General features: G+C 48.7%; 1 protein-coding gene across 3 annotated transcripts; it reads left to right on the top strand.

The window, feature by feature from the left end:
* Window positions 1-1,017: 1,017 nt before the first annotated feature.
* On the top strand, window positions 1,018-23,652 carry Ubac1 (UBA domain containing 1). 3 transcript variants are annotated; one of them, XM_039105357.1, is made up of 11 exons: window positions 1,046-1,378; window positions 6,187-6,307; window positions 7,490-7,563; window positions 12,069-12,176; window positions 13,349-13,451; window positions 13,636-13,744; window positions 14,645-14,879; window positions 15,719-15,805; window positions 16,651-16,789; window positions 18,044-18,112; window positions 23,129-23,652. In XM_039105357.1, exons 1-11 carry the CDS (start codon window positions 1,241-1,243, stop codon window positions 23,242-23,244), a joined length of 1,299 nt encoding a protein of 432 aa, XP_038961285.1. In that variant the 5' UTR covers window positions 1,046-1,240; the 3' UTR covers window positions 23,245-23,652. The 3 variants fall into 3 exon arrangements, with proteins under 3 accessions (XP_006233751.1, XP_038961285.1, NP_001007743.1); NM_001007742.1 differs by lacking the exon at window positions 18,044-18,112 and having other exon boundaries at window positions 1,073-1,378; window positions 23,129-23,650; XM_006233689.3 differs by lacking the exons at window positions 16,651-16,789; window positions 18,044-18,112 and having other exon boundaries at window positions 1,018-1,378.
* The last annotated feature ends 1,421 nt before the right edge of the window (window positions 23,653-25,073 follow it).

The raw sequence follows: 25,073 nt of genomic DNA, 5'->3' as shown, positions 1-25,073 counted from the left end.
TGCCTGGTTCTGAGCCACCATGTGAGGTCTGAGAACCAAACCAGGATTCGAACTTTGTGTGAGTTTTATGCAGGCTTGTATTCCAGGGTGGTCCTGAACTCATTATGTAGTTAAGGATGACCTGCCTGATTCTCTGGTTGTGTCTAGGTGTAGGATTATAAACCTGTGCCAGCTTTATGCTGCACTGAGATCAAACCCAGGGCTATGTGCATGATAGACAAGCACAACTGTGACAAATTTCTAGTGCCCTGACCCAGATGGTTTTTTTTTTTTTTTTCTTTTTTTCGGAGCTAGGGACTGAACCCAGGGCCTTCCGCTTGCTAGGCAAGCGCTCTACCACTGAGCTAAATCCCCATCCCCTAAACAATATCCTTGGAATGGAGCTGACATCTATCTCAAAATACTCCTCAGCAATTTGGTATGAATTCCGTCTTCTGGTACACAGGGTTATTACTTTATTTTTCTTCCGGATCTTCCAATTATTGTATTTTAAGTCAGATGTCTCTAGAATGCCGCAGGCCAATCAAGCCTACTCACTTCAGAGTTACCTAAATTCATGGTTTTGCCTTCGCTGATACTCAGGTTCTGCTGATTTTGTTACATCTCATATAGACTGGACATATGCATTAGAAGTCATATCTTTTTTTTTTTTTCGGAGCTGAGGACCGAACCCAGGGCCTAGCGCTCTACCACTGAGCAAAATCCCTAACCCCGACCCAGATGTTTTATACTTTTCCCTGACAACTCTGAGATCTATTCGAACAGACCAGCAAATCAGGTAATAAGGCTGGGCAGTGCTGAAGGAACGAGGAACTACAACTCCCGGTAGACATCTGACCCGCCTCACACATTAGTTTAGGTAAGCGGGCGGTGAGTCTGCCTGTGAACCACAACTCCCGGCGTGCATCGGTATACTTCACCTATTTCCGGCGCAGTGGGGGCAACAGCGGAACACCTACCAAAGAAACCACATTTCCCGGCATACCCACGGGCGCTCATTACGCATTTCCGGCGCGGCTGCGACAGCGCGCTCCCGGCAGCTACGGCGACGCGGGCAGTGGCAGCGAGGGTACAGCTCCTGCCCCTTCAGTGACGGGCGGCCAAGCTGACAGGAGCCGGGGCGGGGCGGCGGCGGCCAGCGAAGGAGCGCGCGGCGGCCCGGCCCCGCCCCTGGTCCTCCCGCCAGCCCCAGTGACCTTCACGGGTTCGGGCGGCGGGTGCAGGCCCGGGCGGCGGCGCGATGTTCGTGCAGGAGGAGAAGATCTTTGCGGGCAAGGTGCTTCGGCTGCACATCTGCGCAGCCGACGGCTCCGAGTGGCTGGAGGAGGCGACCGAGGACACATCGGTGGAGAAGCTCAAGGAGAGTTGCCTCAAACATGTAAGGCCGAGCTCCTTACGACCCAGTTCCACCTCTGCCTCTGTTCTGGAAACCAGAAACGTAGACTTCTGTCCCAGACTCCGCCCCAGCCCCCCAGACTCCCATCTGCCCGGACACTCCTCTCTCTACCTAGAGGATGCAGCCTGCTGTTCCCAGCCTTCGCTTCTCTGGGCAGGGGCAGCGCCTCCCGCTCCTTTTCTCTAACACCTCGAATCACAAACCTAGCGGCTCAGAGAAGAGCATCTGACCCAACTGTTGGGCTAGCTTTATTTAATTTCTGCAACGTGCTACGGAGGTGAAGGCGAGAGTTGAACGGAGACCGGGAGAGGCAAAAGCAAGGGCTTATGGTTTTCTTGTCTTGGGCTTGCCCGCTGTTGGGATAAGGTTTTAGTTTTCTCCAGAAGCTGGAAGTAACTAGATCCCATTATAAGAGGGACAGCTTCTTGCCTGAAGAGCCAGCTGCTAGGAGCCTGGATTTGGCACTTAGCTGTAGTCACTTAAAATAGTGCCACTGTGGGACAAGTCCCTAGGCTTCTACCTTCTGCTAGGGCAACAGTTGATTGAGTGGGAAGGTCCAGGACAACCGTCTCCTTGCCAGCAAGTGGCATTTAAGTTTACTTACATTCAGTGAGCTTTGTACTATAGTTAGCCTTTTAGTTTTAGATAGTAAAGTCTTGGGATTAGTTCTTGAAGCCTTCCTGGCTCTAACTGCTCTCAGTTAAAGGTGAGACAGATACCTGTTAAACACTGGTGGTCTAGGAAGCATTATACCAGACATGATTAGTGCCAGAATTTATGTTGAAAGTCCCCTGCTTTTTAAAGGGGACTCTTGGGAAAGTTAGAACTCTACAGTGGTAGGTCGCATTAAAGTTCAGCATTGTGTTTCCCTCTAAAGATGATCTTTGAGTTACTGTAGCAGCTGCTTGCAAAGGCTAGTTTAACATCCGTGTGCCTCCTTCCTGTAGTCAGTGTGTAATGATGTCAGGTAGGCTCCAAGAGATCTACAGTGCATTAGATGTTGAGTAACCATGGGTCTTGGTGTCTGTGGTTCACCTCAGTGAGGCCCTAGGGTGAACAAATGTATTTAGATTGCCCAAGGAGTCCTCAACCTTTAAGCTTGTGCCCAGAGGCTCAGCACAAGCTTAAAGGTTGGGGACTCCTTGGGCATCCAGACTGTTCCTAGCATCCTCGCTGGTCTAGTACTATGCTGTGTCATCCCCTAGGTCTAGTTCCTCAGGGCTGAGCTTGGAATACCTTGAAGCCCGTGTACGGATTGAGGGAATGAAATGTGTTGTTAGCCTCAAACCACGTCAGCATGGGATGTCACCTTCACTGCTGTGGTGTCTTGTCTAACTCACTCATGGTGTAGACTTACATAATCAGCATGACACTATTTTATGAAGGGAGTGAGGAGACGATTCGATTCATAGATGCTTATTAATAGATTTTAGGAGCAATGGGGTTAGGCAGAAGGTTTTGATATGATGCTAATTTGTGATACTTAATATTCTAGTTGACATGTGGAGTTGTATCATTTTGACCATTTTTGTCATTATTGTTTAAATTGAGACTTTATTCTACTCCACATTCTCCAGGTATGAGGGCTGAAGCAGCAGGAGAATTTCACAGCACATGAGCTGTTGTAAAATTACAGGACTAGAGAGCAGAGGCATCAGAATTGACCCACCTCCAGGTCCCAGCAGCTCTAGGAGTTACAATGCATTTATTAGAAAAGAGGACTTTCTTGTTGTACCTGACTGTGTACCTGGAAACCTGTCCTGCATAAGATGTTGCTGTCTTGACTTGACTTCCTTTCTCTTTATTCTCCTGTGCACACAGGTTACTGGGGTTGTTATTACTATTATTTTTTCCTTCTTTCTTTCCTCTCTTCCTGAGGGGTTTGATAGAGTTTTTTAAAATTTTTCTCCCACAGGACTCCTTGATACAGTACAGCTTGTTATTAAAATTCTTAAGGAAATAGACTTGTTTTTGCCTTCCCTTTTTTTTGTTTTATCCAAAGTGACTTCACAGTGATATTCCCCAGCTTCCACTGCCTATGTCTGGGAAGGGGGCACAGTAAGCCCTCCTTTCTGACGAGGGTTAGTAGTGGGATGGTATGATGGAGCTGCAGTGTGGAGGAACTTTTCTGTGGTATCAAGCATCTGGAGGAAGCACAGGACTTCTCTTCCAAAGCCTGAACTGTCCCAGGTCCTGTGGAGATTCATGCCCTGTCGTCTTTCCATGCTATACACTAGCAGATATGAGCAGAAGCTAACGACAGTCACCTACAGGATATGTGCGTGCAAGCATAGGGTTGTGGTGGTGTGTGGTGTGACAACCTATGACATGTCTTGTTCCTCATGTGCTGCTGGCATGCCTCAGAGTACAGATACTATTTTTTAATTGCATTTCAGACTGTATTCTGAACTTGACAAATATGCTAGGATTAGCCAGGGATTTTAGAATTTCAAAGCATCCCACTTAATATTTTTGGAAGCAGAATGGGTGTTCCACTGTTTAGGGGTGTTTATTTTGGCTCATGGTTTGAATATGGTTCTTTATGTGGTAGTGGGCCGTGGGGTGTAGTGGCAGGCGGCTGTGTCGTTGGGAGTCTGAGGCCGCTTGCTCACGTCTTTGGATCAGGAAGCAGAAAGGGCAGTGCTGGCGCTTGGTTGGCCGACTCCTCTGGAACTCCAGCCCTTGGGATGGGGCTACAACATTCAGGCTTGGTTTTCTTCCCCTCATTTAATTCTCTATGGAAAGCTCTCATAGGCATCCAGCAGTGTGCCTTATCAATGCCGTAGGTGTTTCTTAATTCAAACAAATTTAAGATCCATTTTCAGGTTCAAGGAAAGTCATGTTCTCTGCTTAGTCACAATGGTGAAGAAGTCAGTTGTTGTGGGGTGGATTTATCTCATAAGCCCGTAGTAACCTTTGTCTGTGTATGATGGTCCACTTTTTAAAACTGGTCCCAGTCTGAGACTGAGATTACAGGGTCTAGAGGGAAATGCATGCTTCAGTTTTTCCTTCTCTTCTGGTTAGCAGCCATATATACGGAGGCCCTTTGTTGAATGTATGCATCATGGTACCCGAGATGCCTTCCAGAACACCAGGGAAGGCCTGAAGAACCCTGTGTCCTGAATGTGCAAGGTGGCCCATTCTGAGACAGGCCAAAGCTTCCTCCTCCTCCAAGCCTGTGTGTCAGCCCCTTTCAGGTTTTAGAAAGCACTAGTGAGTCCTCTGACTGGGTTTCCTGGACTTCTTCCATTCTCAATCTAACACCAGGGACCCATAGTGGCAAGAAATACTTATAGCCCTTGGCCTTGTTCTGAGTCTGGAGAGGGCTGAAACTGACTTGGTATCATGTGTAGTATGTGGACCTGAGAAAGTCATGTGATGCTGGGCAGTGATGGACTTGTAGAAACGTCTACAAACTCGGGTGAGTACACCTGGTGACAGACACACAGGCACAGTGAGCCCCCATTTGTGCTATGTGGTACCAGCAGTGTGTTCTTGGTCTTTGTGGGACTCTCATTGGGGACAGTGTGTTTGCATTCTGTGTGGGTGAGTGCTGGAGCCTGCTGAGATTATAAACTACGTTTGCCACGCCTCTGTCTACAGTCTGGTGGAGGATTGAAGGGACTGCACAGCCTCCACTCAGTATGTGAAGTCATTTGTCATGAGGCAGATGCCTGTGAGATCACCTGCTGGGTCCCTTCAGAGCACCGGTGGTTTGCTTCCCACCTCCTCTGCTGATGCTGTCACTAGGGTCTAGGGCCCTGAAGACATAAGCACTGCCGTGTGCTCCCTGGTCTCCTGGAGTGTTGCTTGGGCCCAAGGCTAGCTGAGGCCAGTTGTACCCTGTGACCTGCTGAGGACTTTTTGGTAGTCAGTGGGCAGGTGTCGCCTCCTTGCTCCTGGAAAGTGGTGGTCTTTCTGTGCAGTTCTTCTGCCTTTTGTGTGTCTGCTAAAGAAGGAAAAACAAAGCATAAAGCAGCTAGAGCTTCAGATCCTCAGGAAACAACAGGCATATATTCATCTAAAAGTCATTCTCCAGATCTTTCCAAACTGAAGTGATTTGGGTTGCAAGTTCTTTTTTTTTTTTTTTTTTTTTTTTTTTTGGTTCTTTTTTCGGAGCTGGGGACCGAACCCAGGGCCTTGCGCTTCCTAGGCAAGCGCTCTACCACTGAGCTAAATCCCCAACCCCGGGTTGCAAGTTCTTATCAGTGGGATCTGTGTTCCCAAGCTCTTAGCCATCCCAGGAGTCTACTGTGGGCTGGAAATAGGCTTGAAAGTGTGGAGGGATTGTGTGTGGGACTCTTTACTGTCGTTAATGCTTTAATGTCTTGACTGGTATGAAAATGCAGTAATTCCATGGGTTGGGTGATGGCGCAGTTGGTAACATGGCTGCTATACAAGCATGAGGACTTGGGTTCGGATCCCAGTACCTGTGTAAAAGCCAGTGGCAGCAGCATTTCTGTAACCCTAGCATTAAGGTAGGGGGAGGACGAGCTTGTTGGCCAGTCAGCACAGTTGCATTGATAAGTCAGGTTCAATGAGAGATACTGCCTCATAAATAAAGTGGGTAGTTGAGGAAGACCGCCCAACATTAGCCTCTGGCTGCCATATGCTTGTGGAAACACATATACCTACCCACATGAAAACACATATTCCTACACACATGAAAACACACATATCCAGGACACAGAGACAAAAACGACAAGAAACCTCAGTAATTCCATGGGTGGCTTGAGATGTATCATAATTTACTTCCAATTTAGAGATTTGTGGCTTAATTCTTCCCCCAGGGTGCTCATGGGAGCCTAGAAGACCCCAAGAATGTGACTCACCATAAGTTAATACATGCTGCTTCAGAGAGGGTGCTGAGTGACAGCAAAACGATCTTGGAAGAAAACATCCAGGACCAAGGTAAGGAGGCCATGAGGCGGAGTCCACGGAGCATGGAGCCTGTATCCCAGGGTCACCCACAAGGCACTTTTCCGAATTTAGACAAGAGCAGGAGAACCAGATTGACTCCTTTTTTTGTTGTTTTGTTTTTAATTAAAAGTAGTGCGTGTGCTGGGGATTTAGCTCAGTGGTAGAGCGCTTGCCTAGCAAGCACAAGGCCCTGAGTTCGGTCCCCAGCTCCGGAAAAAAAAAAAAAAAAAAGTAGTGCGTGTTTGGTTGTACTTGTGAAAAACAGCAGAAACCTAAACCGGACAACTGGCAGACATCTGAGAAGCCAAACTCAAGTGTTAAGTTTAGTCCTGTTTTAAAGCAAAGCCAGATTCTGGAGCTCCTTTCTGTGGCTTTATTTTTGTGCTGGAAGTACTCCTCACAGGCTAGTACTGTGGCCAGCTGTTTGAGGGTCCGAGTGCTTTTGTTCTGCACACCCACTTTTTATTTATGCTTGGCTCTGGGACAAAACTTGTTTTCAAATAAGGACTTATGATGAGCTATGACCAAACTCAAAATGGAGGGGGAGGTAACCCCACGTCCCCTCCCCCACCATGGTGAACTGGCTGTAGGTTGCTCATGCTTTAGAAGAGCCCTTGAAAATAAAGACATTATGCAAGATGTCCACTAGTGCTCTGTGTGGTTATCAGGGATGTGCCGTGCCTACCTCTGAAGCCTCAGGTCATCTATAGTGACCTAGTGACCACTTCAAAGCTGAGGAGGGGATGCTGGCTTGGCTTAGGAGGGACCCAGGATCCTGCTTTCTAACTTCAAGCATTAAGCACTATTCTTGTGTGTCAGGTGCATATGTGGTTTGTGTGTGTGTGTGAACACACAGATATGTATGCATGTGTAAACATGCGTGTGGAAGTCTGGGTTGACATCTCTTAACTCATTGAGGCAGAGTCTTGCTGAACCTAGAGCTTGTCTATACAGCCATCCTGGCTAGGGATTCCCAGTCTCTGCCTCCAGGTAGTACAACTCCGGGCAGGCTGCCTGCCCATCTGTCATTTACGTGGTTCTGAGGATCTGAACTCTTGCATAGCAAGCCTGAAAACACGGAGCCATCTCCTTAATGCCCATCTAGTACCTTTTATGTCATTTTTGGCTGTGGGACAGTAACTTACTTCATCAGTGTAATTTACTTTTTTCTAGACGTCTTGTTATTGATAAAGAAGCGTGCTCCTTCCCCAATCCCTAAGATGGCTGATGTCTCAGCAGAAGAAAAGGTAAGTTTCAACATTCGGAACTAGGGCTCTTCACTGCTAGGTGTCTCTTATGTGTCAGACTTCAGAGAAGTCCTTGAGTTATTTTCTGGGAGTGTATAGCCCCTCCACAGTATGTGTGCTGTAAGGAGCCTTTCATCATGGCTGAGCCTGTTCCCTGAGTGTGTTTGTGATTGCTAAACAGCAACAGAAGAGCTGCCACTGGTCTGGAGGCAGAAGAGAGTGACGACACGGTTCTCGAAGGTGCTACCTCCGCACTGCTGCTAGTGTGGCTCTTGCACACAAGGAGCTGGCATGCAGAGAGGTGACAAGCAGCTGGTTGGGCCTGTGTATTTCCTTGTAGTTATGCTGAGTTCTATGTCCTGAGGCCTATGTTAGAGGATGATCTGTGGCTTGCACCTTCTCTTCTCTAGGGGCCTTAGGAAAACTACCCCTTTGTCTCTTTTGCCCCAGAGCACATCCTTCAGCAAAATTCTCTAATGCAGTGCAAGATGTATCCTGTCAGTAGCCTGTCTACTCTAACAGCAGACCACATGCCTGTGCCTAGTGGGGAAATTGTTTATAATATTATTTTTTTATTTGTGTATTTCTGTGAGTCTGTGCCTGCAGAGGCCAGAAGAGGCTTTCTGATCCCCAGGAGCTAGAGTTATAGATGGGTGTGAGCCTCCTGAAGTGGGTGCTAGGAGCTGAGTGTAGGTCCCGTGGAAGAGTAGCAAGCACTCTTTTTCTTTTTCTTTTTTTTTTCGGAGCTGGGGACCGAACTCAGGGCCTTGCGCATGCTAGGCAAGCGCTCTACCACTGAGCTAAATCCCCAACCCTGCAAGCACTCTTCAGTGCTGAGCCATCGCTCTAACCCTAGGACGTGCTCTGCTAAGGGCAGTCACCTGTGTTTAACTGTCTCAGGGCTCTGGAGTTTTTTATACGTGCGTTCAAATGCCAGGGAGTGAGCGTTAGTCTTAGGGAAGGATCACACCAGCTCTTGGGTGGACCTGTGACCTGATAGCACACGAGTTATTTTGGGATCTCTACTGGGGCCAAGGATGTAGGAGAGTGCCAGGCCTTCTCACCCTCCTTATCTTTGGCCACCTGGCCATGGCGATGGGTGGGTGTGGGTGTGGGTACAGTCAGCAGCACATGGGCAGGCTGCCCCATCCATCTTCACCAGACAGATCCTGGGCCTCTCCCTGCTTTCCTAACTGATAGATAGCAGAGCTCGGATTACAGCTCTAACTGGATGTTCAACTTGAAGTCCCTGTAACTATTAAGAACATAGTTCTGGGGCTGATGAGATGGCTCAGTGGGTAAGAGTACTGGCTGCTCTTCCAAAGGTCCTGAGTTCAATTCCCAGTAACATGGTGGTTCATGTTAAGGGGATTCAGTGCCCTCTTCTGGCAAGTGGGTATACATTAAGAATACTCATTAATAAGTAAGCTAGAAGGGGCTGGGGATTTATCTCAGTGGTAGAGCGCTTACCTAGGAAGCGCAAGGCCCTGGGTTCGGTCCCCAGCTCCGAAAAAAAGAACCAAAAAAAAAAAAAAAATAAGTAAGCTAGAAGCTTGCTAGAGTTGCCTTGACACAGTACATAACTGCAAAGTTAAAAATCATGGCATTACTTAAAATTCTAAGTCAAAATAATGCAGTTATTAAGAGTCAAAGAATACTACAAATCTAATAATAATTGACTCAGGTTTCCTGAAGGAAGTCACTCAATTTGTCAGTGTTGGGGACATATTCTGGCTGCCTTATGCATGCCACTGGCACCCCAGCCCACCTCTAATTCCTTCAGCTGTTATCCTCAGTAATTCTCTTCCTGCTCTCTAGGTACTCTGCATTCATTGCTCTTTCTGGAATGGCAGCGTTAGATGTGCCTCTTAGTGATAAGGACACAGCTCCACTCCTAGGCTCTTCTTGTGTGACAGTGAATGCTGGGCAAAGCCAGTCCTATTTACTTACTGTTGTCATCGAAGCACTCATTTCTGTGAGAAGTATAGAGTATTAGGATTTCTTTTTCCTCTTGAGCCTTGGGATGTAGCTTAGTGGTTGAGCTTTGTCTTGTGTGCCTAAGGCCCTCAGAGGCTTCTAGCCTATGTGGATTGTTTGAGTTGCTACCCACCGTGCAGCCAGCTCTCTGATTGTCTTTGTGTTGGATGTTGGGTTCCTGTTGCCTCCTTTGGTTGCCACAGAACTGCTTTCTGAGCGTAGTTCTAAGGCTTGTGAGGACAGAAGGCTCAGCTGAGGTTGTGAGAAGAATGTGCTTCTGGATTCTTGCAGACAGTTGACAGGATTCTGTCACTATGGTCAACCTTTAGTTCCTGAAGGCAGTTTGCATGGCTTTTCATCTTTGCCAAGGAAGCAGAGATTTTAGTGGTTGAACCCCCTTGTTGGAAAGAGTGATACCCTTTGTAAGGGTTCTAAGTGCCAGGCCCAAAAACCCATTTGCTTTTTCTACATTTAGCTGTGCCATGTGATGAAACCCAATCCAAGGACTGATCACCTCGCTTACATCTTAGGGTTTTGCAGACTTGGGGACTGTCAGCAGGAAACATGTGGCTGTCTGAGTTCTGTTCTGCAGAATTGAATACCGTCTGTCTTCCTTCGGTGTGTCAGACTTGGCATCACTGTGACATAACACCTATGGGAACATCCTAGAGGAGGAAGGTCTTATTGTGACGTACACTTTTCCAAAGTTTCAGTCTGGGATCATCAGCTGGCGTCACTGCTTTTAGGCTGTAACCATGCAGATATGTGGTAGAAGAACCTGGCAAACAAAAGCTGTCCACTGCATGCAGTCAGGAGGTAAAAACGAGTGACAAGGAGGGACAGACATACTCTTTAAAACATGTATCTGGGGGTTGGGGATTTAGCTCAGTGGTAGAGCGCTTGCCTAGCAAGCGCAAGGCCCTGGGTTCGGTCCCCAGCTCCAAAAAAAAAGAAAAAAAAAAAAAAAAAAAAACACGTATCTGCAGCCGGGTCCTGTGCACACCTTTAATCCCAGCACTCAGGAGGCAGAGGCGGGTGGATCTCTGAGTTTGAGGCCAGCCTGGGCTATGGAGCAAGTCTCAGACAGCCCGGGCTTCACAGAGAAACCTGTTTGGAAAAAAGCAAACAAGCAGAAAGACACATCTTCAGAGCCACGCTTCCTCTGACCAGGCTCTGCTCTCCATAGTTCTGCCGTCTAACAGCTCCTCAGATGTTTAGGTTTTCAGATAAGGCCTCGCTGTGTGGCTCTTGCTAGCTGTGCTCCTGTGTAGTCGAGGCTGACTTTGAACTGGTGGAGGTTTTTCCTCCTAAGTGCTGCTATTACTCCTAAGTGCTCCTAAGTGCTGCTGGTACTGATACGCACCAGCACACCTGCTTTCTCTGATTGTTCTTGATAATCTCTTTCTTGCTTTCTTTCTCTGCAGCTGCTGTTGGCTGGCCTCATGGGCATCCTGTGGATTTCTTAACTGTACCTTCTACCCATTCTCTAGCCCTTTTACCTGGCTGCTTTGGCTCTGGCTGGTGGCACCCTGGTGTGCACATACTGGGTGGGTGTGGCTTGGGGTTGCTGGTACTGAGGTGCCCACCTCCCCTACCTGCTCCTCTCTTCCTCCTCACTACTTTTGTTTTTCCTCATCTTGGTCTTGGCAGTGTTCCTTATACCCTAGACTCTGAGAGCCCTCGGGGCTTGTGTAGGTGCTGAGCTCACTGTGCAGAGACCTTGTCCCCTTTGTGTCTCGTCTGCCCTGGTTGACTTGCTGAGTCTGAGAAGCTGGGGTGAACAAGAAGTAGAGCAGTAGCTGGGTTCAGGAAGGGTCCCTTCCCTCCCGCCATCCCTTCTTGAGTGCAGCCACTCTAGGGTCTCAGGCCAACCAGGCTGCTGTTGGCCAAGGGTGTGAGAGGCAGAGGTACCATTCTGTCTGGCTCTTGGATCCCAGGCCTGCTCTCTCTGGCTCCAGTGTTGTGCTGTCCTTTGGTAGGTTGGTCTAGCCTTGCTCTTGGTAGATTCTGCCCTGTGGGCTCTTGGCATCAGCCATGGCCCCAGCCATCCTCGGTGTGTATCTTCTAACCATTCTGTAGCTCGTTTACCTGTACACAGGTCTCTTCCTGTACCTTCTGAACTTGCTGAGTACTGCGGCCACTGCTGGTTTTGTTTTCTCGCCTCCTTCCTTATCTGTGAGCCTCTGCCACCTTGGCTTTTACTTTCATTCATGGAGGCGTGGGAGGCCTCCAGGGGTCACTGCAGCTGTGTGCTTCCCCCGGAGGCCTCCCCCAGCCCCGATGAAGCACACAGGACTGCCACTCTGCAGCCGCATCCTCTCCGTCTTCACGTGCATGTGCTATAGCATGTGAGGCCATGTCTGGATATCTTTAGGCTTCTGGTTCTGGTTCTGTACACAGAATTCTCCAGAATCCTCTAGCTCAAGGGGATCATACCTAAGGCTTAGAAGGTTACTGTTCTCCTTATCTCTGGGCTGTTGTTCCATGTTTATTGTCATCCTCATGGTGCTGGGCACTTTTCTCTGCAGAAGAAACAAGAGCAAAAGGCTCCAGACAAAGACGCTATTCTTCGAGCAACGGCCAACCTGCCTGCCTGTAGCACGGACCGGACTGCTGTCCAGACCACCATGAGAGATGTGAGGGCCTGCCTAGTGTGGGGCTTGGGGAGGAAGCTCTTTAAAAGTGCTTGGGGATGGTATGGTGACTAGCATGTGCTTGTGGTTCTGGCATCCAGGAGACTGAAACAGGAGGATGGCTTGAGCATAGGTTTGAAGCTAGCTTGGATGTTAGAGTTAGGACCACCCCTCACCCCCCAAAAAAGAATCTGAAACAGAATATTCAGAAACTCTTCTACTTTTGAACTGTTCCATAAATTACAATTTTTTCAAACTACAAAGTGGCTAAGATACCTGTAGCACTGGACAGACAGACAGCTGTTCACAAATGCAGTATCTTCGCTCTGAGTACAGCAAAGCTTCAGGGACTGGTCTGAACTCCCCAGTTACTTTGGACAAGGAAACTAAGCTAAAGTCAAAGCCTGCAGCGTACGCACACAGGCCGGCCATGATAAGGTGTGCTTGTGCCGGCAGAAGTTGGGGACAGTGGCCCCCACTTAAGTTCGTTAGGTCCCGATGCATGTGGACACTGCTGGGAGCTGGACCTCTCCAGGGTCTCTTGTGAAAAGGTTCTTTTGATAAGAGCTTTGTAATTCTTCAGTGACTGACTGGGGATGTGTCCCTGCCTGGCTTCTGTGGGTCCAACCCTGGATCCAGCCTCTCAGGAGGCTTTAGGCTTGTGGTGTCCCATCTCCAGGCCCTGTATTAGGCAAGGCGCTGCTACACCAGTCTAGTGTTACGAGGCTCCCCCCCCCCCCCCCCCCCCGGAGCTGGGGACCGAACCCAGAGCCTTGCGCTTCCTAGGCAAGCGCTCTACCACTGAGCTAAATCCCCAACCCCTCTTTGTTAGTTTTTAAGACAAGTCTCACTGCGTAGACCAGGCTGGACTTGAATTCAGAGAGATCTGCCTGTCTTTGCCTTCCAAGCTCTGAGATTAAAGGTAAGGGCCAATGTGCCCTTTTAGATTCAGAGGGCTAGGATGGGATTTCAGATTTAAGCAAGCTTGTTGGACATTCTGAAAAATAATCCCTTTTTCTGTTTTTTGTTTTTTTTTTTTTTGAGACAGGGTTCTACTCTATAGTTTAGGTGGGCCTCGAACTCCCAGCAATGTTCTTTTCTCAGCCTCGCAAGAGCAGGGATTACAGGTATGCAGCACTGTACTGGGCCTGATCTCTTTCTTCATTCTACTGCAGTTCCAGACAGAACTCCGGAAGATCCTTGTGTCTCTCATTGAGGTGGCACAGAAGCTGTTAGCACTGAATCCTGATGCAGTTGAATTGTTTAAGAAGGCAAATGGTATGAGTGGGTCCCAGGCTGTACCTAAAATGTCCCCTGCCCTCACATTAAAAGCAAGTTCTGCTTCTGATTAATGGGGGGAGAGGGTTTGGCGTCAGTAACTGCTAGGTGAGGTGAGCCTCTGCAGATGGGGTTTCAAAGGGTTTAGGAATCACCTCACGGCAGGTCTGGTCTTTTTCCTCAGCTATGTTGGATGAAGACGAGGATGAGCGAGTGGATGAGACCGCCTTGCGGCAGCTCACAGAGATGGGCTTTCCTGAGAGCAGAGCCTCAAAGGCCCTTCGGCTGAACCAGTATGCTTTCTTTCCTCTTTGCCTGGGCTTCCCTGGGCTTCCCTGCCATTCTCCTTCTGATCTCTGGTCATTCTTTCTTTCTTTAAGATTTATTTAAAATTTTTTATTTATCTGTGTTTATGAACATACGTGTGTGGGTGCCAGAGAAGAAGTTGGATCTTCTGGGGCTAGAGTGACAGACCGTTGTGAACTGCCTGACATAGGTGCTGGGAACCAAACTCAGGAGCTCCTCATTTTACTTTCTGAGCCAGCTCTCCAACCCGGTCGAGTCATTTCTAACTGTGTTTTAGTAGAGGCACCTTATTGTTGTGCTCCAGAAGTGCTTTCATGTATGGTCTTTTTGGGATGTGTGGGTGTGTGTGTGTGTGCATGCTTGGATTGAGGGTCTCTGTTACCTATGCTGGTCTCGAACTCCTGCACTTATGCAGTCCTCCTGCCTTAGGCTCCTGAGTAGCTAAGACTATAATACCTGGCTGTTAGGAGGGTTAAAAATCAGCCTGTAAGTGTGCCCTGCACTCTCAAGTTAGGAGAGCTCTGAGCCAGACCTGCCTCTGGCCAGACAGGGGTTCTTAACAGTCTTCTTGCTCTTCTGGTTTTAATACTCACTCAGATCCCATATGAAGACTGTAGACCAGAGCTAGTCAACAGCAGTGTTCTTTGTGCTGTGCACTTAGGACCTGCACTCCCTTCTCTCTTGTGTTTGGGGCATGTGTCTCTGCTTGTTCTATTGGGTATTGGGTGTTTGAGGTGAGAGCTTTGTGGAGGTTTCATCCCAAGAGATCATCTGCCACCATTGCTGCTGCTGGTCTTGCTATGTCACTGAAATATGTTGGAGTACAGAGGATAGGAACGTTTCTAGTAACTCCTGGAGGAGTTAAGAAGACTCTTGTCCTCTCCCAGCATGTCGGTGCCTCAGGCCATGGAGTGGCTGATTGAACATTCGGAAGATCCAGCTATTGACACACCTCTCCCAGGCCATGCCGCCCAAGCGGAGGCGAGTGCTGCAGCTGCCACCTCCTCCTCCTCCTCTGAAGCTGCCGTGGGAACTAGTGTTGAAGATGAGGAGTCCCGGGATGAGCTCACAGAAATCTTCAAGAAGATACGCAGGAAAAAGGAATTCCGAGCCGATGCTCGGGTATGTGATGAGGCCTCAGTAGGAGGTTGTGCAAGGGCACCAGGGGCCTGGGGTTTGTGGGACTTGGTTCCTCATATATATGATCCAGGCTTGGGTCTAGGTGGCTTTGTCCTACCCAGTGACATCTCTTGAAAAGCTGACCGTGCAAGCTTCTGTCCTTACAAGTGCTGCTGCACCTGTTGCTGTGGCCTTTGGGTTGAGAGTGCTCAGAGAGCTAGAGGGACATCTTGTGGGCTGGTGAGGGAGGGGGAGTGCATCGTGCTGGCCACTGGATAAGGACCCAGGATCTGGGATACCTGTCCGCCTTCCAACAGCTGCCACAGGTGCACACTTACGGTCACACCTTACCATCACTGCACTGACTATTCTTTGCTGGAATTTTAGTTCTTCCTTTGGCCTTTCACTTTCAGGTTGCAGATCAGCCCACTCAGGCTGCATGCTGCCTGCTCCTAGATTTTGGCTTGTTGAATAAATGTTTTTCTTAGGGCGCCATCTGTGGCTTGTAATTTTTACAGGGATCCCATTGGCCGGGTTGGGAGGTTTCTGCAGGTAAATGGGGCTTTGCTTCTGCAGTGCTATGGAGACCGCCCCTAGAGCCCGTGTTCCGTCAGTAGCCCTGGGACAGTCATGTGCAGCAGCAGATGCACTGCCAAGGCTCTGCCTTCTTTCCTCGGCTGCAGAGACGAAGCATTTCCTTGCTTTGCCTTGGTTTTAAGAGAGGGTGCTCTTTTCTGCCTGTGACTGACTGTGACTGAAGGAGACCTGTACGGCATGTGGCACTGTGCTTTGGTGGCAGTGTCCTCTGCGGAGGTCCTAACCAGCTTGCTCGTCCCTCTTAGGCTGTCATTTCGCTGATGGAGATGGGCTTTGATGAGAAGGAAGTGATTGATGCCCTCCGAGTGAACAACAACCAGCAGAACGCAGCTGTGAGTCCCACTTTGAGCCTCTCACGTCCCCTGTACCTCATGTGACATGCATTGGGAATGTCCCTTGTGTCAAGACTTCCACACACAGTTGGTGATGGCACTTTTTATGTGAAATATTAGTGCAGATGGTTCGGGTAGAAGCTGAGAACACCCTGGACCCACAGTGCTCTTTGTGTGCACAGTCTGAGGGTGTGAGCTGTGACAGTGAATCCCAGAGGATGGGTGTGGGTGCACACCTTTAACTCCAGCACTTGGGAGGGAAGGCAGGCAGATTCCTGAGGTTAAAGTTAGACTGCCCTACAGAGCGAGTGCCAGGACAGCCAGAGCTACACAGAGAAATCTTGTCTCCAAAATAAATAAATAAATAAACAAACAAACAAATTGAAGGGTTGAATATCACCATGAACACATAGAACTGCTGACAGGCAGGCTTTCTGTCTAGGGAGGCCTCTGTGCTAGGCCTGTGACCTCCTCACTTGTGTGTGGAGTCAGGCTCAGACAGCTGAGACAGACAGTTCTGGATCCAGACTCTCCAGGCCCATTGCTGTGGAGAGAGACGCTGTCATATTGCTGTTCCCTTGAAGAAAGCATGGTGTTTGAGACTGCGTTGTGACCATGGCCATGGCTGTGGTCACATTGAACTGCAGCGCCAGGTCTTCTAAGAAATCCAGACTGATACTTCCTTCTGTCTCTATCCTGGCTGAACGTGGACCAGGTTTGTATGTTAGGGCCCCTTCCAGGCATTGCAGCCATGGGGGCTTGTGGAGAGCCACAGAAAGGGACAGGTGAACCTTACATACTTTGAGAAGGAACTAACAGCTCGTCTGGTGTTCTTGGGTTTTTAGTGTGAATGGCTGCTGGGGGACCGGAAGCCATCCCCTGAGGAGTTGGACCAGGGCATCGATCCCAATAGCCCTCTCTTTCAGGCCATCCTGGACAACCCAGTGGTGCAGCTGGGTTTGACAAACCCTAAGACATTGCTAGGTATGTGTGTTTACTTAGGCTAGCTTGGGTGAGGAACACATGGCGGGTGGATTCCCTGCCACAAGACAGGTGCTAGTGAAATGGTTTGTGCACTGCTCCTGTGCCATGTAGGCTGGCTTATGCAAGACGGTGTAGCTGTGCTTCTGAAAGCCTGGGAGTCAGGCTCTGCTTTGATGGGATGAGCTTCTGCAGAGGGGACTTGGACAAGCAGAGCAGTGGTCTGTGTGGGAATAGGAGAGGAGGAGACAGTATGGTTTGACTTTTGCCTACTACTTATAAGGAATTTCTTTGATGATTACTGTTTACTTGTAATATATACTAAAAATCTACATAATGGGGCTAACAAGGTTAGTGGGTATTTGCTGGTAAGTCTGAGTTTGACCCCTGGAAACCACATGGTAGAAGGTGAGAGCTGACTTCTGCTTGCACACTGTGGCATGTGCATCCCCCAAGTAAATAAATAAATGCTAAAAATATAAATAAAACCTGTCTGCCACTTTAAAAATAGGGCGGCGGTATAGTAGGGCTTGCCTTTAATCCCAGCACTCAGGAGACAGAGGCAGCAGATCTCTGAGTTTGAGGCTGGCATGGTCTACAGAATGAGTTCCAGGACAGCCAGGGCTACACAGAGAGACCTGTCTCACAAAACAAACAAACAAACAAACAAAAAAAACTAAACGAAAACAAAAAAGTAATAGAACTAAATAGTTAGGAACATGTCATTCAGGGTTGGGGATTTAGCTCAGTGGTAGAGCGCTTGCCTAGCAAGCGCAAGGCCCTGGGTTTGGTCCCCAGCTCCGGGGGGGAAAAAAAAGGAACATGCCATTCATTTGAAAACTGTCATGGTGGCCACGCCTGTATCTCAGCACTTGGAAGGCAGAGGCGAGAATTGAGAGGTCTGGGTCAGCCTGTAGGTCTCCCCACACAGCAGTCATCGTTGGTGTCCATAGTCCTGGTTCCAGGAGTGTATGCAGACATTCAGGTCTCTCACGGTGGAACCTGGAGACTGATGTGACCTACACCTGTAGTCCTAGAGATTGAACGACAGAGTTCCAGGTCAGCCTGCGCTAAGAGTGAGACCTTGTCTCAAAGAAACAGCAGAGAAAGCATAGTATTGCTTATGCTTATAGATTCCTTTTGGCTTCTAATGTGACATAAATGCCAGGAGTGTGGCTGTGGTTCTGAATTGTTCAGGGGGATGACAGGATGAAAAGTCTGCATGTGTTTATGTATATACACTTTTTTCCCTTGAAGGTTTTTGTTTTTTGAACCAGCTACACAGCCTCCTGATTCAAGCTGGGCTCACTTCAGTGTTTCAGTCCTGTGAGTGCAGAGCTCTGATCCATCTGGTCCCTACTCCCTCTGACCCTCACATGCCTTTCCTATACATCATTGTCCCCTGCATACAAGTATGTCCGTGACCCCGAGGACTTACCCTCCTTGGCTTTCTGTAGGGTTTGCACATTTTCTGTATGTCACTTGTCCCTGCCTTATAATGTGGCATCACTTTTTAGGGCATTTCTGAGGCTTACTGCCATATCTCCTGTGAGGTGTTGGAAACTGTTCACCAGGGCTCAGGAGTGACTGTACCCTGCTGTCCAGTGCTGTGTGGATCATTTCCTAGCATGAAGGAACTCTTTTCTGTCCCTCATTGCTAATGGGCTCCTCTGCTGCGCTTCCAGGGCTCGGGTGAGCACAAAGAGAAGGAATTGCTGCCTGGGCCTACTGTGTCCTCGTGTTCTCTGGTCTAGAAGCTCAGCCATGGGCACAGCACAGGATTTCCACCTGTTTCCTTCTTTCTTTTCCTTCTACATTCCTCCTTTCTTCATTTACTGAGGAAGTCCTTCACACAATCTGAACACTAGCTCTTTCTAGCTTACTGTGTGTGTTGTCCCATTTCTGGTTTCCTATCAAGTGGCTTTTGGGAACAGAAGTCCTCTGTTTTCTTGAACTTTTTTTTATAGTCAGAAAGGCATTTCTCTTAGGTTGTTGGAAAGTTTTGAAGTTTTTTAAGTCTGTCATTTAGCGAAAGTATGCATGTATGCATGTGTGTGTGTGTGTGTGTGTGTGTGTGTGTGTGTGTGTGCGCGCGCGTGTGCGTGCGTGCGTGCGTGCGTGCGTGCGTGCAGGTGTGTGGTTGTAAAATGTACAGTATAAGGAACACAGTTGTCCCTTATGTATTTGAGGCTGTGTTTGGTATTCTCATTGTCTCTGGTCTTTCACACTGAGAACTTCCCTCCCCTAACTCTTGTCAGGCTGTTTGTACATCTTTTTGTTGTTGTTTTTTTGTTTTTTCAAGACAGGGTTTCTCTCTGTAGCCTTGGCTGTCCTGGAACTCACTCTGTAGACCAGTCTGGCTTCGAGCTCAGAGAGATCCATCTTCCTCTGCTTCTAAGTGCTAGGATTAAAGCTGTGGTCCACCACCACCTGGCTAATAGCTTTTAAGAAATGTCTCACACTTCCACATTGCTGTTCATCACCAAAGGAAGTCAGGACTGGAACTCAAGCAGGTCAGGAAGCAGGAGCCGATGCAGAGGCCATGGAGGGATGTTTCTTACTGGCTTGCTTCCCCTGGCTTGCTCAGCTTTGCTTTCTTATGAACCCAGGACCACCAGCCCAGGGATGGCACCACCCACAGTGGGCTGGGTCCCTCCCCCTTGATCACTGACTGAGAAAATGCCTTATAGCTGGGTCTCATGGAGGCATTTCCTCAAGGGAAGCTCCTTTCTCTCTGACAACTCCAGCTTGTGTCAAGTTGACACACAAAACCAGCCAGTACAAGAAATAAATAGCAGGTGCTGTCTTGGGATCTGACCAGAGGACTTTTTTTTATTTTGGGCTGGGATTTCAGCTCCTGGCGTGCTAAGTACACTCTGTGACTGAGCTTTCTTTTCATATGTCAGTGTGCACTTGGCTGTGTGTATTGGTTAGTGTGTTTTAAGGTGCGTTTGGCCAGATAAGAGAAACTCCATGCTCATTTTAGGTAGTGGGTATTTAACCTTCCTTCTTTAGAGTACCAGGTGTACGTTTAGCTAGTGCCAGTTCTTTTTCTTTTCTGAAATAAACCACCAGAGTGAGCACACTTACTCTGTACCTGGTGGGGTCTGGGGCCGGAGGGCAGGACAGAGATGTGTAGACTGCTCCTTAGAGCAGCACCCTGTCACAGGGCATGGCGTCAGCACTCGGCATGACAGGCCTGAGTTGGCAGTGTGCATCTGGCTCTCAGCCGTGTCTGCACTGCAGGGCTGACGCCATCCCTGCAGAACTCCTGTGAAGGTCCAGAGCAGCCAGGGTGGCCTGCTTGTGCAGTCTCCTGCAGGGATGTGTATCTTTCTCAAGCTCTAACTAGATATTTGTGATGTGTACTAATAAAATAAAAGCAGCTACCTTGGGCTGGGGAGATGGCTGAGAGAGTAAAGATACTTGCCACCAAGTCCAACAACTTGGGGTTGATCCCTGGAACTCACATAGAGAAAACCAGCTTCACAAATTGTTCTCTGACCTTCCTGCACAATGAGGTATGCTCTTTCAATATATAAAGAAATAAACTTTAAAAATCAAGAAATTCCCAGTCCTGTGACCTTTATGTTTTATCAGAAATATATTTATTTTAGCAAATTTGTAAGTAGAAGTCACCTTGAAGCCCTTTCATGAGTCTGTGTCATTCTGGTGCTTCTATTTTTCAGAGTCTTGCTACATAGCCCTGGCTGGCGGGCCTCAAACCTGTGCTGTCCTCCCACCTTAGCCTTCCCTGTGCTCGGTGTGCCTCTGCCTGGCTTTCAGGCATGTGGTGTCTGTAGGGACAGTGGTCCTGAGGTACTGCTTGCGTGACTCTGACACATCACACTGTGTTCTCACCATCTGAGGCAATGTTTGGTGATTGCAAACAGTTGGCTCTGTGGATGTTCTGTTACTTGGACAGCATGGTACCCTGCTTTTGGTTCCGTAGATTGCTTTCTGTCTGGCTATAGAAGGGCATGTTGTGGCCGCAAGCTTTTCTTGTGCCCTGTAGTCTGGGTACAGCTTGCTTTCCCAAGGATAAGCAGCATCACACGAGTAGGTGAGAGGCTGGGCATTGAGCTCTTGCCTATGTCCGTCTGAGCGCTGCGTGTCAGCACTGCCCAGTACTCCCTGTTGGGCTCTGCATCTCTCCTTTCCTATGTGCTCTGGGAATTGCATCTGTTTTCAGCTGTGACACTCATTTTAGAGCTTACGCAGGGAAGGAACACCTGCCTGTTGACGCTGCCTACCATGGCGCTGGTTTGGGCTGCTTTGTGGGTTCTTCTTTCTACTACTCTTCTCCATCCCCTCTCTGCCCTTTCAGCCCCGACACTAGTTGGGGGAGAAAAAAGAATAGAGGGAAAGGGGGCGATGGTATCATTAGACTACTTTCTGCTGGATTCCTAGGGACAAGTTTGATCTTTGACCTCAAGATACCTAATTTCTTCTTATTATTTCATGTTTGTGCATGACTACTTAATAAACCGTGACCAACAGCAACCAACCATCCAACAGCAGCCCACCCCACGCCCTGGGGCCCTAGCATCTATGAACCCTCTGAAAAGTCTCCAGAATCCCAAACATCACACGATCACAGAAACCATCTGCAGCTGGCAAAGTCAGTCCCCACACCTGGGATTAGAACAAAAACACAGTCCCATAATATTTTTGTGTTTTTTAAAGAAACCAAGACTAATTATTACTGCATTGCCTGATGTTCCTGATGTGCCTTCGTTTTCTAGGGTCACTGTGTGTAGTATACATGCTTATGTGAACATGCACCTGTGCCTCAGATGGCTTCCATGTCACTGTGTAGTGTACGTGTGTGTTCATCACATTGTGCAGATGAACGTGAGTCTGCTGTGGAGGTCGACCTTGAGTGTCATTCCTCAGCTGCCTACACATCTCTCACATTATTTATTTGTGTGAGGGTATGCATCAGCATGCGGATGTCAAAGGACAGTTTGCAAGAGTTGTTGTTTTCCCTTCTACCTTGTGCATCTCTGGGATTGAACTCAGGTCATCAGACTTGGTGGCAAACTCTTTTACTTGTTAAGCCATTTTGCCAACTCCCATATCAATTTTTTGAGACAAGGACCCTTGTTAACTTGGAAATTGCTAGATTGACTAGCCAGTAAGCCCCAGGGTCTCCACCTCCCCAGTATTGGGAACGTAAGTATGTGCTATCATGCCCTGCTTTTATATGAATGCTGGTGATAATTAAGTCAGGCCCTCATTCTTGCATGGCAAGTGCTTTTATCCAGTGAGCCATCTCTCCAGCCCTAATTTTGTGAAGCTCTAGAAAATCAACGTTTGCCAGGTGGTGGTGGCGTGGTGCCCACCTTTAGTCCCAGCACTGTGGGAGGCAGAGACAGGTGGATCTCTGAGCCTGAGGCCAGCCTGGTCTACAGAGTGAGTTCTAGGACAGCCAGGGCTACCTTGTTTTAAACCAGAAAGAAGGAAAAGAGGAAAAGAAAAGGTTCTTATTAAAATATACTTTGTAACGGGTGTCTCCTTAGGGCAGTAGGCACAGTCTCATAAAATATACTTTGTTAGTGTGTGTGTGTGTGTGTGTGTGTGTGTGTGTGTGTGTGCGCGCGCGAGCTTGTTTTAGTGATGTACCTGGGCCTGTGCATGCTGAGCAAATGATTACTGTCGGGCTGTACTGCAGTCTCCTGTGACACTGTGTTAGGGTTGAACATGTAGGTTTTTCTAAGATGGTGGAATTAAGTCTGCTGGCAGCACATGTAGTTACTCCCAGTACTTGGGAGGCAGAGGCAGGGGAATTCTTGAATTCAGGGCTAGTCTGGTCTACAGAGTGAGTTCCAGAAGAGCCAGAGCTACACAGAGATTTTTTTCTCAAAAGAAAGAAAAACCAATCTGCCAGAGCATATTTGTAGCAAGGAGTTTCACACAGCTGTCTCCTGTGCTGTGTGGAAAGGGATGTTTGCAAACCTGACTTCTGAGTCTTGCTGGAGGCTTTCCAGAGTTGGGGTCCCATAAGTCCAGGCTGTTGACCTCCTCACTAGTGGGCTGTGAGCACGCAGGCTGTCCATTGCCCTATCAACGACATAACCGTGGGCAGCTGACCACCCTATCCTGCTGATGGCTCTGAGCTAGGGTGCTGTGATCACACAGGCGGTCTATTTCCCTGCTCATGGCCCCTGAAGTCTGTTTGGTCAGTAGCTCAGGCACTGTGGTTGGCTGGTAAGGGTGAGTGTCAGGGTCAGCAGTGAGCTCTTTGTGTCCCTGTTCCCTTTCACTACAGGGCCATTGAAAAGGCTCAGTGTGCTCGTGGGTGTCTGGGGGCTGCTACTCAGCTCTGTTGTCTCCCCACAGCATTTGAAGACATGCTGGAGAACCCACTTAACAGCACCCAGTGGATGAACGACCCAGAGACGGGCCCGGTCATGCTGCAGATCTCGAGAATCTTCCAGACACTGAATCGCACGTAGGTGGTGCCTACTGTGCTCCTTGGCTGTGCAGTCTCAGCAGTCTGTGAGGCGGTGGGCGCAGGGCCCAGCCAGGATCTTGCCTGGATCACAGCTTCAGTGACTCTCCTTTCCTGACCTAACGGCTTGTCATCTTCTGCCACATGGTTTGAAAGTTGCAGTCCCAGCTTCTGACAGGTGTTTACAGAGAGTGGCTATTGCACTGGGAAGGTGGTGTTTGCTGCCCCGTCCCCTCCAGACACTCTGCTGGGCTCCTGAAGTGCTACTTGAATTGACCCTTAGGTGTTTGCTTGTGTAGCCCAATGTATTTTAAAGAAGGCATGTTCTGATCCAAAGTGTTATGTCAAGTGTGCTAATTTAACTAGACTGACTCACAGATGGCTTCTTTAATAAATAAACCCTTTTCCTATTTTTGCTTGTGTTACTTCATGGCAGCAAGGACATCACATGCATGCCCGAGGCTGTGCTCATGCTGCCTCTGCCAAGAGCGGGCGCCATTGCCACTGCTTTCTAGAAAGTATTTCCGTGTGTAGCTCTGGATGTCCCAGAACTCACTCTGTAGGCCAGGCTGGCCTTGAACTCAGACATCTGCCTCCCAAGCACTGGGATTAAAGGTACATGCCACCCTACCCAGCTCTCATGGCTACCCCTTTTCTTGGAAACCTGAACCTTCTGGGCCCAGCTCAAGTTGGGTTTGGGGCTCTGTCATTTCAAGTAGCAGGGCACAGCAGGTGGAGCAGAGAATTCTCCTTACACCAGCCTTTTCTCTCTGTTCTTAAATACTATGTTTATTTTTTTAAAATTCGTGTGTGTGTGTGTGTGTGTGTGTGTGTGTGTGTACATGTGTGTACACGTGTACACTCACGGGTGCATGTACTCACGTGCACCTTGTGCCAGAGTGCAAATGTGGAGGTCACGCCTACCCTACTCAGAAATTGGTTCTTTCCAATTGGTCCCAGGGATCAGGCTCAGCTCATCAGGATTGTGCAACAGGACTTAAAAAACCAACACAGACACACACCCTTCTGAATCATCTTGCTGACTCATGATCTAGTCTCCTTCCTGTGACCCCTGCTCAGGGTCACTGTAAAAAGCCTTTAGCTCTCAAGCGTTCTAAGCATGTCTGTGAAGCAACTGCACAGGTGAGACGTAGGCATAGCCACCGCCTTGGGACTCAGCCTGTCTGTTGGAGCTGAGCTGGAAGAACGTGCTTCTAGGTGCTGGGAAAGTAGCTCAGAGGGGGAGTGTTTACTGCACAAGCATGAGGATTGGAGTTCAGATCCCAGCATCCAGGTAAAAGGCTAGGCATGGTGGCACACAGCTGTAATTCCAGTGTTTGGAGATGGTAAGTGGAATTTTGATGCTGGGGGTTAACAAGATAAGCTGGGAAGTGATAGAAGACACCAGACACTGACTCTGGCGTCTGTGTGCAAGCATACATACAACATGCTACTGCCAGTCCCATGATGGGGGGTCTGCCTGTCTGCCTAGTATGTTGAAGAGTCACGGTTCAGAAGCTCCGAGGGAGGGTAGAGAGATGACTTAGGAGTACTTACTGTTCAAGTCTAATCCCGAAGATCCACATTGGATGGCTCACAACCACTTGTCTGACTCCAACCTCAGCTCAAGGAGAGCCAATTCCCTCTTCTAGTCTTTGCACACATATCCCAATAAAACACAGGTCTTCTAGAACTTCAAGGAACCATCTCTATGGGCTGTGGAGATCATGGGGAGTGACCTGTACTTGGGGATAGGTCCTGATGCTGGTCCTTTGCCCAGGATGTGTGTGTGTGTGTGTGTGTGTGTGTGTGTGTGTGTATGTGTGTGTGAGC

The sequence above is a fragment of the Rattus norvegicus genome, chromosome 3 (assembly GCF_036323735.1).
Source record: "Rattus norvegicus strain BN/NHsdMcwi chromosome 3, GRCr8, whole genome shotgun sequence".
Classification (NCBI taxonomy): domain Eukaryota; kingdom Metazoa; phylum Chordata; class Mammalia; order Rodentia; family Muridae; genus Rattus; species Rattus norvegicus.
Note: the sequence above shows the minus strand (reverse complement) of the source record. Positions and strands in the feature narration are given on the sequence as shown.

Excerpts from the sequence above, each read along its gene's own strand:
- Ubac1 (XM_039105357.1), top strand. The coding sequence starts at position 1,241 with ATGTTCGTGCAGGAGGAGAAGATCTTTGCGGGCAAGGTGCTTCGGCTG. Across the intron at positions 13,745-14,644 it reads AAGGCCCTTCGGCTGAACCA|CATGTCGGTGCCTCAGGCCA; the intron begins GTATGCTTTCTT and ends GTCCTCTCCCAG. Across the intron at positions 14,880-15,718 it reads AATTCCGAGCCGATGCTCGG|GCTGTCATTTCGCTGATGGA; the intron begins GTATGTGATGAG and ends CGTCCCTCTTAG.